The sequence below is a fragment of the Eptatretus burgeri genome, chromosome 3, assembly GCF_056783735.1.
Source record: "Eptatretus burgeri isolate ZD-2024b chromosome 3, Ebu_testis_v1, whole genome shotgun sequence".
In the NCBI taxonomy this organism is placed as follows: domain Eukaryota; kingdom Metazoa; phylum Chordata; class Myxini; order Myxiniformes; family Myxinidae; genus Eptatretus; species Eptatretus burgeri.
The window spans coordinates 27,600,923-27,614,967 of NC_140963.1; the positions used below are offsets into that span (position 1 = coordinate 27,600,923).

The following is a 14,045-nucleotide window of genomic DNA, read 5'->3' on the forward strand; positions in this document are numbered from 1 at the left end:
CCCAACCCCAGCTATGGCATCAAAGAACCACATTCAAACAACGAAGGGGAACACAGACGAGGACTTGAGGCGGCACGAGCTGGTCGCTGCCTCGACGGTGTCATGCAGACTGATGATAGCTGGCAGAATGAAGTGTAGCTCGGGGTGGGAGACGATAGGATGGCAATGAGGTATGATCGGCATTCACTGTCTCTGCAACCAGTCCTTCTCCTCCGGGGCAACAAAGCAGAGAGAGAGGGTATCTGATCCCCAAGAAGAAGCCAAACTCATCTCCTACTCATGCACACAAGGCTTTTACCGCCTAAGAGACTACACTTCGGATCACTCCTCAGCATGTGGTTGGTACAGGGTGTTCCATAAAGACCTGGACAACTTTGGTTGTTAATATATTTAGAACCACAAATGATACAATGATACCCTTTAGTTTATGTGACAGAAACTCATAAAGTTTTGTGCACACCATTAATACACTTCAATGTGAGCTCCGTTTGTCACGAGCAGGACATCAAGGTGGTATAAGAGTTCTTGCCATGTTCGGCTCAGCATGTTTGCATCCACTGTGCGAATGCAGCTGTGAGCTGAGAACGAAGATCCTGCAGGTTTGCCACCATGGTGTTGTTGACAACATGTTTGACAAACCCCCAGAGAAAAAATAATAATAAATCAAGGGGGTGATGTCTGGTGATCGTGGGGGCCAGGCAGTTGGTCCATCTCAGCCAATCCAGCAACCTGGAAGTTTTTCATCCAGGACAGCTCGAATGGCTGAGGCCCAATGAGGGGGAGTGCTGTCCTGTTGAAAAATGATATCGGGTTGCAGGTCTTCAATCTCTGGGAAGGCGAATCCTTCTAACACATTAATGTAAATTGTTGAGGTCACTCTATTGTCCGCAAAGAAAAACGGACCCACCAAGCGGTTATGGAGAAGGCCACACCACGTATTGACGTTCGGACTGTCTCGTATGTGTTCAATGACCACATGGGGGTTTTCAGAGCCCCAGATCTTCACATTGTGGAGGTTGGCCTTCCGCAATACATGAAGAAAGTTTCGTCTGGGAACATGACCTTTTTCAGGTAATCTTCATCATCCTCTTGGCGACTGAGCATTTCCAAGGAAAACCTCTTGCTTTGCCTTTGGTTCCTTCATTTGGTTCGAGTTCCTGCAGAACCTGCACCTAAGAGGCATAAAGCTTCATTCTTTTATACAAAATCCTGTGAACAGTGGTGGTTGCAAGTCCCAGTTCTCTGGATGTGCATCAAATTGATTTTCTGAGACTTTGTTGAAATGATTCACGCACTTGTTCAACGTCTGCTGCACTTTTGCTTGGTCAACCGGTACCTTTCCGTTTCTGACAGCTTCCACTCTCCTTAAACCTCTTGCACCACCCTCTGATAAAAGTCCGCAATGGCGGATTCCTTCCATATCTTGTACGGAAACTAAGCTGAACTTGCATGTCGGATCTCATCTCAATGAACCATTCAATGCACTGAGCTTTCTCCTGTGGAGTCACCATTTTCTTTTAAATTAAACCAGGAGACCTGAAAATAAAGAAAACTTTGTGAGTTTCTGTATCACATAAAACAAACGATATCATTTTATCCTTTGTGGTAGTAAATATATTAACAACCAAAGTTGTCCAGGTCTTTTTGGAACACCCTGTATATTCATTGGCCACCTGCTTGCAGTTGGCACTGCAGTCTTCCAGGCCATCCTGACCCTCTCTAGAGCTCCACAGCTTACTATACTGCCCTGCTGTCTTCTGGCCAGATGGCCCATGTTATCCATTTTAGTACATTGTGCCACAAGTCCTCCACCTGGCCTCATCTGTACAGGAGGTCAAACAGAATACAACCTTACCCTATTTGCTCTAAGGTTTTAATATCAATGCCTCCTCAGTACATGTTTGACCATACAACTTACCTCTGATAGATCCCTGACACAGGTGCAAATCTAAGCGACACGAACACACGGACCAAGCTATTCAAACCATGTTCTATGTTTGGATCCACAGCCCTCTCCCCTTCCATGTAAAAATATGAACAACTTAACAGTGGTATATCGCAATAAAGAAGATTCTGAGATGTATTATTTGTCTAGTTCTTGTATAAAGTGTGTTCAAGGTTTGCATGTATATTGGCAAGCTTCAACTCAAATACAGAATCCAATGAAAAATTAAACATAAATATATAATCTTTAGATAAATAGTCCTGTGACTATACACTTACTTGTAACAAGCAAGATAAAGCACCTTGTCCTTGCGTTGTTCTAAATAAATTTGTGCCATTTTCTCCTTTGCTTGCAAGAAGTATGGTTGATTGAATGAAATGCCTTTAAGCATACTCAATGCCCCATTCACATCCCCAATGCTTATTGCTAAATCAGCATTGCAGACCATGGCAATTACTTCCTCAGGGGTCCCAGAACATTCATTTAAAGCATCTTGCATGATGCTGGCAGCCTCATGCTGTAAGTAAAAGCAAGAGAGACAAAACACAAAATAAAATTAACGCTATATAGTACATACATAACTTGTGCTAATATTATTGTGCCTATGTATTTAAGGAATGAAGACACATCATGAGCAAACTGTTAAAACATTAAGTGCAGTCACTATGGCTGGCTGGTTAGAAGCATCATTTTCATAATGACGAAATGAGTATTTTGATCAACAGCAAACTGTTGTGTTAAAGCAATGCATCATCAAGAACACAAAGGGGAATTGTGCATTCAACAACAATAACAGTTCACAGAACACCTTACCTCACACATTCAACAACAATAACAATTCATAGAACATCTTACCGCACACAGTCTTGAGAAAAAGGACAATGGTAAGGTCTTTTCAACTCTTGCTTTACGTTTCCAAGCACGATCTATATTAGCTTTGTTCGTGAACTTTCAATAACAGGTGCGATGGCAATCATACGAAGCCGAATGGTTAAACGGAACAGTTCAGAGCTGAACCTTCTACAAACTCTTCTCGGGGGAACTGACGATTTTGGAATGATTTTGGAGAAAAAAAACATAGGACCACCTGTCCCGACGCTCGCATGGATTGGGAGCAAGTCACTCAACCCCCCTGCAGATCTCCTCAGACCCTGAAATTTTTGATGCCGTGAACAAACTTAGGTACAGCAAAGGTGATGAAGGTTGTGTTCAGGTTTCATTGACATTGTGTGTGTAGTTTTGGAGATGAGAGCAAATACCGATTTTAGGGGTAAACCCTACCCCCCCCCCCCATAGACCCCCTCAATGAGTGCAGATTTTGATGAGGTTGATTAACTTTGGTACATCATAAGTGAAAAATGTTGTGGTCAAGTTTCATCGAAATTGTGTGTGTGTGTAGTTTTGGAGAAGAGAGCAAATATTTATTTTGGGGGATGTCCAACCCCCCCCCCCCGTATACCCCCTCAATGAGCACAGATTTTGATGCGGTCAATAAACCTTCGTTAGGCATCAGATATGAAGCATGTGGCCAAGTTTCATCAAAATTGTGTGTTTGGTTCAACCAATAATGACTGAGGTGTTTACAGGCTGACTGACTGACTAACTCACTTATGGACACTGCTCGATTATATTAGCTCCCCGGAACTACGTTCCAGGTGAGCTAAAATGCACTTAAAACAAACAGATATTTTGGACAAAGTTGTTTCTGTGGTTGCATCACCAAACACTGCCATTTTTGTCTGAATCTCACTCTTATTTCGACTCCAGAACGCGGGGCAAATTTGATTGGTTGATGCGGTGCAAAGTTTTGTCCAAGAACGACTAAACTGGAGGTTTTTAGAAGTGCAAACTAAGCGAGTTGTACTCTCCATTGTTCAAATATATAATTCAATTGAAATAAAATAAAAGTTTCAAAAGGCTGTAGAATAAAACAAAACAAACCACTGAATCTGAAGTTTCCCACCGCTGATGCACCCTCTTTTGTACCACCTTATTTAACACCTTACATTAGTTATTCTTGCCTGTTGTTTGTCCTTTATGATGTCACTAAAAACAGTAAGTTTCCTGTTTGGAATGATTTTCAGTTTTGTTTGACTGACAGATAGACTGACGCAATTGCTATACCGTGAGTGTGCATGCGCAGTCAGGACGAGACTCTGTACAAGTTGCCAAATTCAGAGCCAAAGTACTGTTAAAGCTCCAGGTTCGTGTTCTGATTCATGTTCTGGTTTACAGTTATGTTCTACAGTGTTCAAATATAATATTCAAATGAAATTAAGTAGTTCCTCAATCATTGACTGATGTCTGTCAGACAGAATACCAGTTGCTTAACCATGCATTGCACTACATGTGTGGGGTAACAAAATTAATAACAACATTAACAAAAACAAAACTGGATGAACTATAATTTCATGTCATTTACAGTTTGTTTCTATCAGTGTAAAAGTTATAAAAGTTCAAAGTTGCACAGTAACTTTATGGACACTGTGCAGTATTCCATTGACATGGTTTAAAGATTGTTTGAAATGTTTAGGTTCATCAGCTCCCTGTGGCACATGGCAGTAACAACACTTACCTGTTCTCCAATCAGTCTGTGAGTATCCACAAGCTCGAGGAAAATGGCTGCACGCTCTGCGTTGCTTATCTCTACTTTCCTCTGACTGGCTTTTTGTGCCTTTGCCTTACGATTCACAGTCAGCAAAGCCACGGTTTCTTGCAAAGTTATTTTTGCTTTTTCCAGCTGTCCTGTGCGTTTCTGAGACTGCGCTTTGATCCAGTGATAAAGTGGGTGTTCTCGTATCTGAAAAAAACAGCAGGTAAAGACACAAATTAGGCACTATTGTATCACCACAGCTCCCATGGATTGTTGTGCCGAGGAGTTACATTGAGGATAAGCTCTCAAGGAGTGTAAAATACTCCAATGGCTCAATGTCTGACAGTCTTGCCTTGCACCGGCCTTCTCGTGGCAGGGTTGTTTTCACCAACGAGTGTGGAGGTGAAAGGCGAATCACTGGCACTTTAAAGCAAGTAACTTTACAAACCAGATGGGGCTCATTAGCCTGAGAAGGCAGCTCATCTTGAGAAGGAAACTGTGAATCAAAATCTGCAGCTGCCTTGCAGTTAAGGTTTTGAAACCAAAGTCTGAGGCTTTAACAGGGTAAAAGGAGCAATCCTTCTTCAAGGATGTGGCCTTTGCATTCGTTAACTGGTGGCCCATCCTTAGGCAAGGTGTACTACAAAATTTTAGCCTCCTGATCAGTGTTATGTGAAGCCATGTGAGCAGGAAGCGGATGCTCATGCAGGCTGCTGGCATATATTGACAGTAATGGCTGCATGGTATTGATGCTGGGCAGAGGATTCTCTTATGGAGAACAATGCCAAGGATCACCTGCCGAGTATAGACGTTGACTGGAAGAAGGAAATGTCAAACCACTTCTGCAATAAAAAGAAAATGTTCATGATCAGAAATCTAAGAGATAAAGCCAAGGTGCCAGATAATGAGCCACCAGGTTTGAAAGCACACAAATGCTACTGTTGAAAGGAAAAGTGTTTTGATGAGTAGGACTGGCCGTTATGATGGGACTGGATAAAATCCGCAAGTGAATCCAGTTGCTGAGGTTGTCAGAACTTTAAGTCGAACTCTAAGCCTCTCAAACATTCACAAAATTGGGACATGGAATGCAAGATCAATGAATGAGGGAAATCAAAAGAAAGACCAATACTTACAAAAGTACAGTACTTACAAAAACTATATTATTTGAAGTTATAACCTTAACTTATAAGCAATTTACTGATTTCCCAACTGCTCGAATCATGAGCTGGGCACCGTTTTTCATATATATATATATTATATATATATATATACATATATATATATATATACATATATATATATATATATATATATATATATATATATATATATATATATACATATATATATACATATACATATATATATATATATATATATATATATATATATATATATATATATACACACACAAGTAAATGTCAGTGTGAAGAACAGTGCCCAGCTGATGATCCATGTGGTCGAGAATGTGTTTTTTTACTTTTATTTTATATATGTATTAATATATTTTTTGTGTGCGAGATAGAATTGTTGGAAACAGTTGTGCATGAAAAAACGAGACGTCTGTGTGCATCAGTGTGTCTCCTCCATAACTCCAAAACTATACAACCTCGCAACCTGAAACTTTGCATGCAAACTAAGAAAACTCCAAGGAAGTGCAAGAGTGAAAATTTGGTGTTTGGGTTAAATAAAACACCCCTTTTGAAGATAATTAACGGCCTTATTTAATTATATCCATTATCAGGCGATCTTCGGCCACCTCGCTCTCTGGATCTTAAGGCCTTTCCTGGGCAACCTCGCTGTGGTCTGAAGCCACCATGTTTTTTGGCCTGCTCAACCATGCCTTGACTTGGAACAGGCCGCAACAATTTCTTAACGAGAAAGTGTTTTGTTTCACTTTCCTCACTCACATTGAATGCCTGTTCATCAGAGCTACGAATTGTTGCGTGCATCGCTTTTTATCGTCCTATAGTTTTCAAATTTGGACCTTGAATTTGGACCAAATTTGGAGTGATTTCATGCATTATATAACACAATTTTCCACGATCAACTTTTACAGACAAATAGAGTATATCATTGAAATATTATTTCGGTTTTAAGGATCAGATATCACCCTGTCTAAATAAGTGTTGAAATATGTTGTGAAATCTGATAATTTAAAGAAATAACGAGTCTTATACCAAGCCAATATACCTCTTTACTTTAAGCAAGCAAGGCAATGTTCCCTACTTTTCCATAGATACCCAAGAAAACGTGAAATTTCCAAAGTATTGAACTCATCTTTTGCTTCTATTTGAAGAATGAGTGAACCAAAACTTAGGAACACGACAGAATTAACCAGTTTCATTGAGCTAAGTATATGATTTAATGCATTCACTGCTAGACCTCGTGCCCTGTCCCACAGAGGGAGTGCCTATCCATCGCGTCTGCCATATTTGTGTCTATATTTTTGGAGGTTTATCGATGTGCTCCACACGGAATCAAAGCAAATCGGGTGTAAAAAGGATGTTTTAAAAAGAAAGTTATAACGATTGCGCGGACCCCCAACCGATGTACCATGTTATGCGTGCACAGACGAGCAGGTAAGACGGTGGATTATGTGCAATGTTTATTTCACGGGCGATTTAACTTTGCGATGTATCCAGGGTTGTTCTGTATTAAGCTGCAACTCTCGTGGGTAAAGTAAATTTTAACTAATTCATTCTATTTCATTAACTGCTGCATGTGCGGTGAAGACCGGCTTTAAAGTGAAAGGGATCCTATCTATAATATGCAGTGACCGTCTGGCAAACCGTTCCTCATAAACCATTTAATTGGAGTGCTTGTATGAGTGCCTAACCACTTGCCAAACGCCTTACAGTCGATAGCGGTACCGCGGGACGTCCTTCTGAGCAAATCAATCACTCACTGTGGACGCCTTTGCCCGAAATGCCACCCTGAGCGAGTGGTTCGTGCTCCGTCACCCTGAGCGAGTGGTTCGTGCTCAGTCACCCTGAGCGAGTGGTTCGTGCTCAGTCACCCTGAGCGAGTGGTTCGTGCTCAGTCACCCTGAGCGAGTGGTTCGTGCTCAGTCACCCTGAGCGAGTGGTTCATACTCCGTCACCTCTGTCGTTTGGACAGAATCTCGGCTGAAAGGATCAAAACCTCGATGAAAAACGGTGTCCAGCTGATGATCTGGGAAGTTGGAAAATATGTCAATTGCTTTTAAGTTAAGGATATAACTTCAAATATAATATCTTTTGTAAGTACTTTCCAGTACATAATATATCTGTGTTTGTGTGTTTATACAAGTAAATGTGTTTCTATGGATGTGTGTGGATGATAAATGTGTTTGTTTGTATATATTGTGTGTGTGTGTGTGTGTGTGTGTGTGTGTGTGTGTGTGTGTGTGTGTGTGTGTGTGTGTGTGTGTGTGTGTGTGTGTGTGTGCATTGTTATCCTTGTTTGGGACGACGGTACAGTAATTGTACACTGCTCCTTCCCAATTCCATATCCAGGCAATGCATGACGTCATCGCCGGGTGCCGAAAGAAGGGAGTGCTCAGTTTTCACTCCGTTTTCCTTCTTGTTTTCTTGTTTGTTTTCTTGTTACCCTCGCCGAAGGAGAGTGTATTGCGTATGGGTCTGTTTGTTTGTTTGTCCACACAAAACTTTTGTGTTTTTCTCTGCAACCGCTTATGGGATTGAAATGAAATTTTCATCACAGGTGCAACTACTCATGTAGAATGTTTTAATCATAATTATGATGCCATAGGTCATGTGGTGTGATGGCCATGTTGGAAAAACGGAAAAATTTGGACCTCTATCTCTGAAACCGCACCAAGGAAAAAATTGAAACTTGGCACACGGTAAGTACTCTTCATGGGGAATGAGTGTGATTTTTTAAGTCATAGGTGCCTTCGGTATGACGTCATAATTGCATATGTAGAACGCTACATACGATCAGTATGAACATTTTTGAGGCTCATCAAGGGATAAAATGGTCCACAGAAAAAATAATTTGGTGATGTCATTGGTCACGTCATTCGGCAGCCATATTGTTAAAAAAAACAAAACCTTCAACAATCTTCTTCTCTGAAGTGGCTGAACAGATTGAGCTGAAACTTTACACGCATGACTGCCTATCCATTAGCAATATAAAGTTCACAAATATGATGTCATAGGTCACAGGGTTTGGCAGCCATATTGGATTTACCCTAAAACCTATAAAAAATATATTTTTCTCCAGAACGGCTGGACAGATCAAGGAGAAACTTCACACAAATGTTCCGCAAGCCATGGGTGTACAAGTTTGTTCAGGAATAATTGATAGTTCACATGGTTTGGCAGCTATATTGGATTGAAGAAAATATTAAATTAAGTTTTCTCTGGAATAGCTTAATCAATCAAAGTGAAACTTCACAATTATGATGAAGTAGTGATGGGGAATACATGTTTTAAATTTCCACTTGATTGGACACATGGTCTGGCAGCCAGAATTATTTAATTTTTTGATCTGGGTTCTTTTTTCTTTTCCTTTTTTTGAAGAAGACTCACTTGGCTGTGCCTGGATGAGTTTGAGCATTGAGTCGCAGCTGAAATGTGAATCCTATCCAGGTTCCTCCTGATGACTTCATCTTTGCTTTTTGCTTGTTTGGATTCCTTCTGACTACTCCAATGAAGGACTGCACCTATTTGGTCTTCCATTTGATTTGAATTGAATATATTTTAATCACATTATAAATTCAATTGAATAATAATTTTAAAAAACTTCATGGGTCAGGGTCAGGTATCCAATCAAAGCTGGGTTACATCAAAGTGGGACGTATTGGTACCCAGTCATCACTGCCAGCAGTTCTAAAGTGCCAGTTCTAATTATGTCTCTTATTAATTACATACCACACCAGTACACAAATGCCACACAAAATACACCACGCAAAAGAAGTCCTGGCGAGTGTGTACAATCTCTGATTGCTCTTTTTTCTTGTTTCAATTGTTCCTGGCTGCTCCCAGAACTGTTGTATGTACCACAGACAGGTTCATGTGTGGCAGGAGTTTCCTCTTGGTCAGGATGCATGCAGCAATAGCTGGTGTGGTACTTGCTTTCTGGTACCCACTACAATGATGGGGTCTCAGAGAAAAGTGTTATGGAATGGTTTTAAAAAAAATTGAAATACCTGAAAATTGCAGCTTAGCGCCATTTCTTGGGATATTAAGGACTCGTCAAAACATCCCGTGAACAAGTGTATTTGTGCCATAAGGAGATGGGCATCCGAATAGGCAGGGAATTTCTGAAGACACTGATTCAAACCGACTTGGGCAGCTGTCACATCTCCTGTGAATTACAAGTAGAGTAAGCATGGGTGATGTCTTGGATTAAATAAACAGAAGACTTGTTAGCATTTTCACATAAATGGATGAAACAAACATAAGACAAACAGTGGTTCATACAAACACACTAGCAGTTAGAGCAAGGGTTCAGTTGGGTGAAAGACAGTAAATAAAGAATGCTATGACATCATAAACAGTTCCCAAACATTCGCTGCTTTCAGTACAAAGTTCAGCAATGAAGTATCCAAGTATAAGCACATGCTAAAACGAGAAGAGCACTCCAAAGAGAGACTCCTCCACCAGGCTGATTAGTTTATGTTTTGTATCCCACTGATAGGCTGGATCCGGATTTGGACCTGAACTAAAATTTAATCGGCTTGTTCTTGTCACCTAACCAACTCTCCCACCAAGTTTTGTCTGAATCCGTCCATAACTTTTTGAAATATCATGTTGTATATCGTTTTAGCCAGATCACTCAATGGTGAAGAATCACTTTAAAAATTCGTGGATACGGATTCAGATCTCAGCAAAGTTGAATAAATTCTTCCTTGTTAGATACTCAACCCGCCCACCAAGTTTCGTCCGAATCCGTCCACCACTTTTTGAGATATCCTGCTTAATAGTATCATTTGGCAAGAATAAAAACAAATGTAAAATCTCTGCCCTGTCCCAAGCACATCGAGGCTTGGTGAAAGGCAAACCGAGCTGTTAGTACAGCAGTACTCAAGCAGAATAGCAGGCAGGTATGTAACAAGGCCTCGAAGACCAATGAAAATTTGGTCCAATGGACCAACAGGCCCACGAGTAATTCCGAAGGGTAATTCTAATGGATTCCAAAGGGTAATTCTGAAAGGTAATTCTGAAGGATAATTCCAAAGGATAATTCCAAAGGATAATTCTAAATGGTTCTCATGGATAATTATGAAGGGTAATTCCAAAGGGTTCTCAAGTGTTCTAAAGGATAATTCTAAAGGGGTTTAAAGGGTAATTCTTATGTGTTTTGTTCATTTTCTCGGCTTTGCCTATTTCATTTTAAAAATGCCAAACGAAACCACTTCCTTCGGACTCGTGTGCATTTTTTTATTTATTAACGTCCGCCATCGAAGATCAGAGGTTACTGTTTTCACCCCTTTCTGTTTGTTTGTTTGTTTGTGAACGGTATTATGGAAAAAACTCCTCGACAGATTTCGACGAAACTTGGTGGGGGGATTAGGTATGGTCCAAGGATCATGCCATTAGATTTTGGACTTGGTCCAAAATCCAATATGGCCACTATGGTGGCCATTTTGAAAAAAGATTTGAATTTTTTTTTTTTGCATTTCTGCATGTTTTAAGTGATTTCCAACCCCCCCGCCCCCCCCCCAAAAAAATTGTTGCAGAAAAAAAAAATTTGGAACTTTTTTCAGCAAAATTTCGATTTTTTTTTTTTTGCATTTCTTCATGTTATAAGTGATTTCCAACAAAAAACATGCCAAAATTATAATTGCGGCTAAACCCACGTAAGATCAATTTCTGTCTCAAGGAATCTAGTTATGACGAATGAATTGAGTATGTAAAAGTTAAAAGTAAAAAGGAAAGTTGCAAACTATAACTCTGTGAGCACTGTTGACGTCAAATTGAATGAATAGGATATCAAGTTCACTTGAGTGACCTAGCAGTATTGGCGGTGGAGGTTTTGCACTCTACCGAGTGCTCCCCCTCTAGTTACTTGCATGTTTCACGTTACCTTATCTAACCCTGCCCACACAGTCTTGAGAAATAAAAAGGACATCGGAAGGGTCTTTTAAACTCTCGCAGTTTATTGCGTTTCCGAGTACAATCTATATTTCCTATGAACTGCTATTTTGTCTGAATATCTATATTCCCCAATGCTGAGAGCAAGTGGCAAATTTGATTGGTCGAGATTATGTAAAATGGCGTAATATTTTGTCGAAGTACTGCTAAACGGAAGGTTTTTGGAAGTGCCAAAAAGGCAATTTGTGTTCTACACAGTGTTGTAGTCGACTCAACCTGATCAGAGTCCGATTCTAAGCTGTCCGAGTCCGAGTCCTGCAGTCCCAAGTCGGAATCCTTAGCATTCCAAGTCAGAGTCCTATGGTGAAAGTGTATTGTAAAGTGGCAAAAAATAGGGAATATATTTGTGCTTATGTATTATGTAAATGAGGACAATAAAACATCAAAACCGACTAATTGTACAACTTGTTACTTGCATCAAGATTTTATTCCATATTATGGCCATCTTGCTGTAGTTTGCTCATTCTTTTCAGACTACAAAGTTTCTGATAACATACAAATCTTATCCAGAAAATTTGCGAGTAAACATTTGCATTTATTTGTCAACTTGTCAAGGTTATTCATGAAAGCCCAAAACAGCATCACACAACGATAGCTCAAATTATATGGTTACTTTTCCCCTTATTTGTCTTGCTTTCCCCCATTACCGAATATGGGCTGCTGTGATTCATTTTCCCCTTATTGTATAATCAATGAATAATTTGATACAATCGTAAGGATGGCCTCTTAATTGTGTTAAAAATGCCGAAGCTGCTATTTAAAGAAAGCATAATTTTGGTAATTGTTTTACAAATCGTTTGTCAACTTTTCAAGATGTTTCATAGACTCTGAAGGATCGATCAATGTGAAATTAAATATATGGACTGACTTACGAACACATCATCTTTAAAGGCCCTGTCACACCTTGACGATGTAGCCAGTGTATGCCGACGTATGAAAAATTTGTCTAAAACGCTGGCACACGTCGAATACGTTATGGGTAAGTTTTGTATATGTTAAGAGCACGCTGGCATACATCGTAGTACGCTGACATACGTCGTAGTACGCCGAGCTCATCGACAAATTTTAACATGCTTGAAATTTTTCGACGTATGCCAGCGTATGACTCACACGTTCCGCATACGCTGGCCATAAGTTGTAGGCACACTACGCGATCGTTGATATACGTTGACACACGTTACTTGGAAGTTACTCATAAGTCGAAACACGTCGAGGTAATGTTTAGCATACCCAAAACTTATTTCTAACCTATGAGTAACGTGTTGAAGGCACGTTACGCGATCATTGACACACGTCGCCACACGTTACTTGTAAGTTACTCATAAGTCGAAACACGTTGAGGTAATATCCACTGTGGACGCATATTCCTAAAAGGAGCATCAGTGATTACCCAGGCAAGTCTCAAATGGTTGTCTCCCTTCAGGGTGGCCCCACTGATATGCACCTTTTACAGCTTCTTCTCTGCACCTCATCTGCCCTCACTTGCACATCACTGCACCCCACTTGCACCTCCTCCAACCATGCACTGAAGACACCATCAGTTTTCCTCCTCCTCTCACCTCCTCAGTGATTGGGCTGCATGGGTCTGTCGACCTTGCCTGGTAACATGGAGGTCGCAAATGCCTCAAATTTTCCTCATCTCACTTGCTATTCTACCTTTCTCCGGGAGTGTTTCTGATGGCGCCTATCGTGTCAACACAAGTTAAGATTGTGTAAGCATTAGATTGCTATAGTGATGCACTGCGTCCTCTCTTGTCAATAACTATTTATTTTTCCACACCTCACTAATCCTTGATTTCCCTGCTGTACGTATCTTTCTGCATTAAAACCTTTGCTTGCTTGTACAATACCTTTCCTCGTCCTTTTAAAAACGAATTGCTTGTTATTTTAAATGTACCCATTCATTGTGTCTATTCTTCCGTTGGTCCAGTATAGTCTTCACGTAGTGTAGTCGAGAAGTTATATACCACGTATGGTATATAACTTTTTCACGTGAAAAGTGAAAGCTTACCTGTGCTGGTAAAAGTGCTATGTATACTTTTGCCATTGCCAATACCCCACGTGATTTGCTCTGTTAATCAGCGTACACTCACTGCATCACTCGGCAGTAATCCGAGTGTGCGCTGATAGCATGAAACCCCCTTGGTGCGGTCGTCCAAAGGTAAGGTAACAAGTGAAGTCGTGAAAACCCTGCTAGGATTGACGGTACCAATCGGCGTTCGTGGTTGATTAGCAACCCACTGAGCCACAGAGTTATTCACGATTGGTGGCCTCAGGATCCTGGGTGTTCGAGAGGAAGCCGAGTGCTTCCCCTCATGGTGAATCTTGAACCCCGGGCCATAACGATATATACACATATCCTGCCTCTGGGGCTTCATGGTTTGCAGTATTGCAATGTATTTGT

At 40.6% G+C, this 14,045-nt stretch overlaps 1 protein-coding gene across 4 annotated transcripts in view; it reads right to left on the minus strand.

Moving 5' to 3' along the window:
* Nucleotides 1-14,045, minus strand: part of TTC21B (tetratricopeptide repeat domain 21B) — a 183,855-nt gene that overhangs the window by 96,133 nt on the left and 73,677 nt on the right. For all 4 annotated transcript variants that reach the window (XM_085872748.1, XM_085872747.1, XM_085872751.1 and 1 more), the window contains 3 exons: nt 9,694-9,851; nt 4,521-4,745; nt 2,224-2,462 (listed from right to left, as the gene is read on the minus strand). In XM_085872748.1, the coding sequence (XP_085728874.1) occupies nt 2,224-2,462; nt 4,521-4,745; nt 9,694-9,851 (622 nt within the window). The remainder of the gene's footprint in view (nt 1-2,223; nt 2,463-4,520; nt 4,746-9,693; nt 9,852-14,045) is intronic.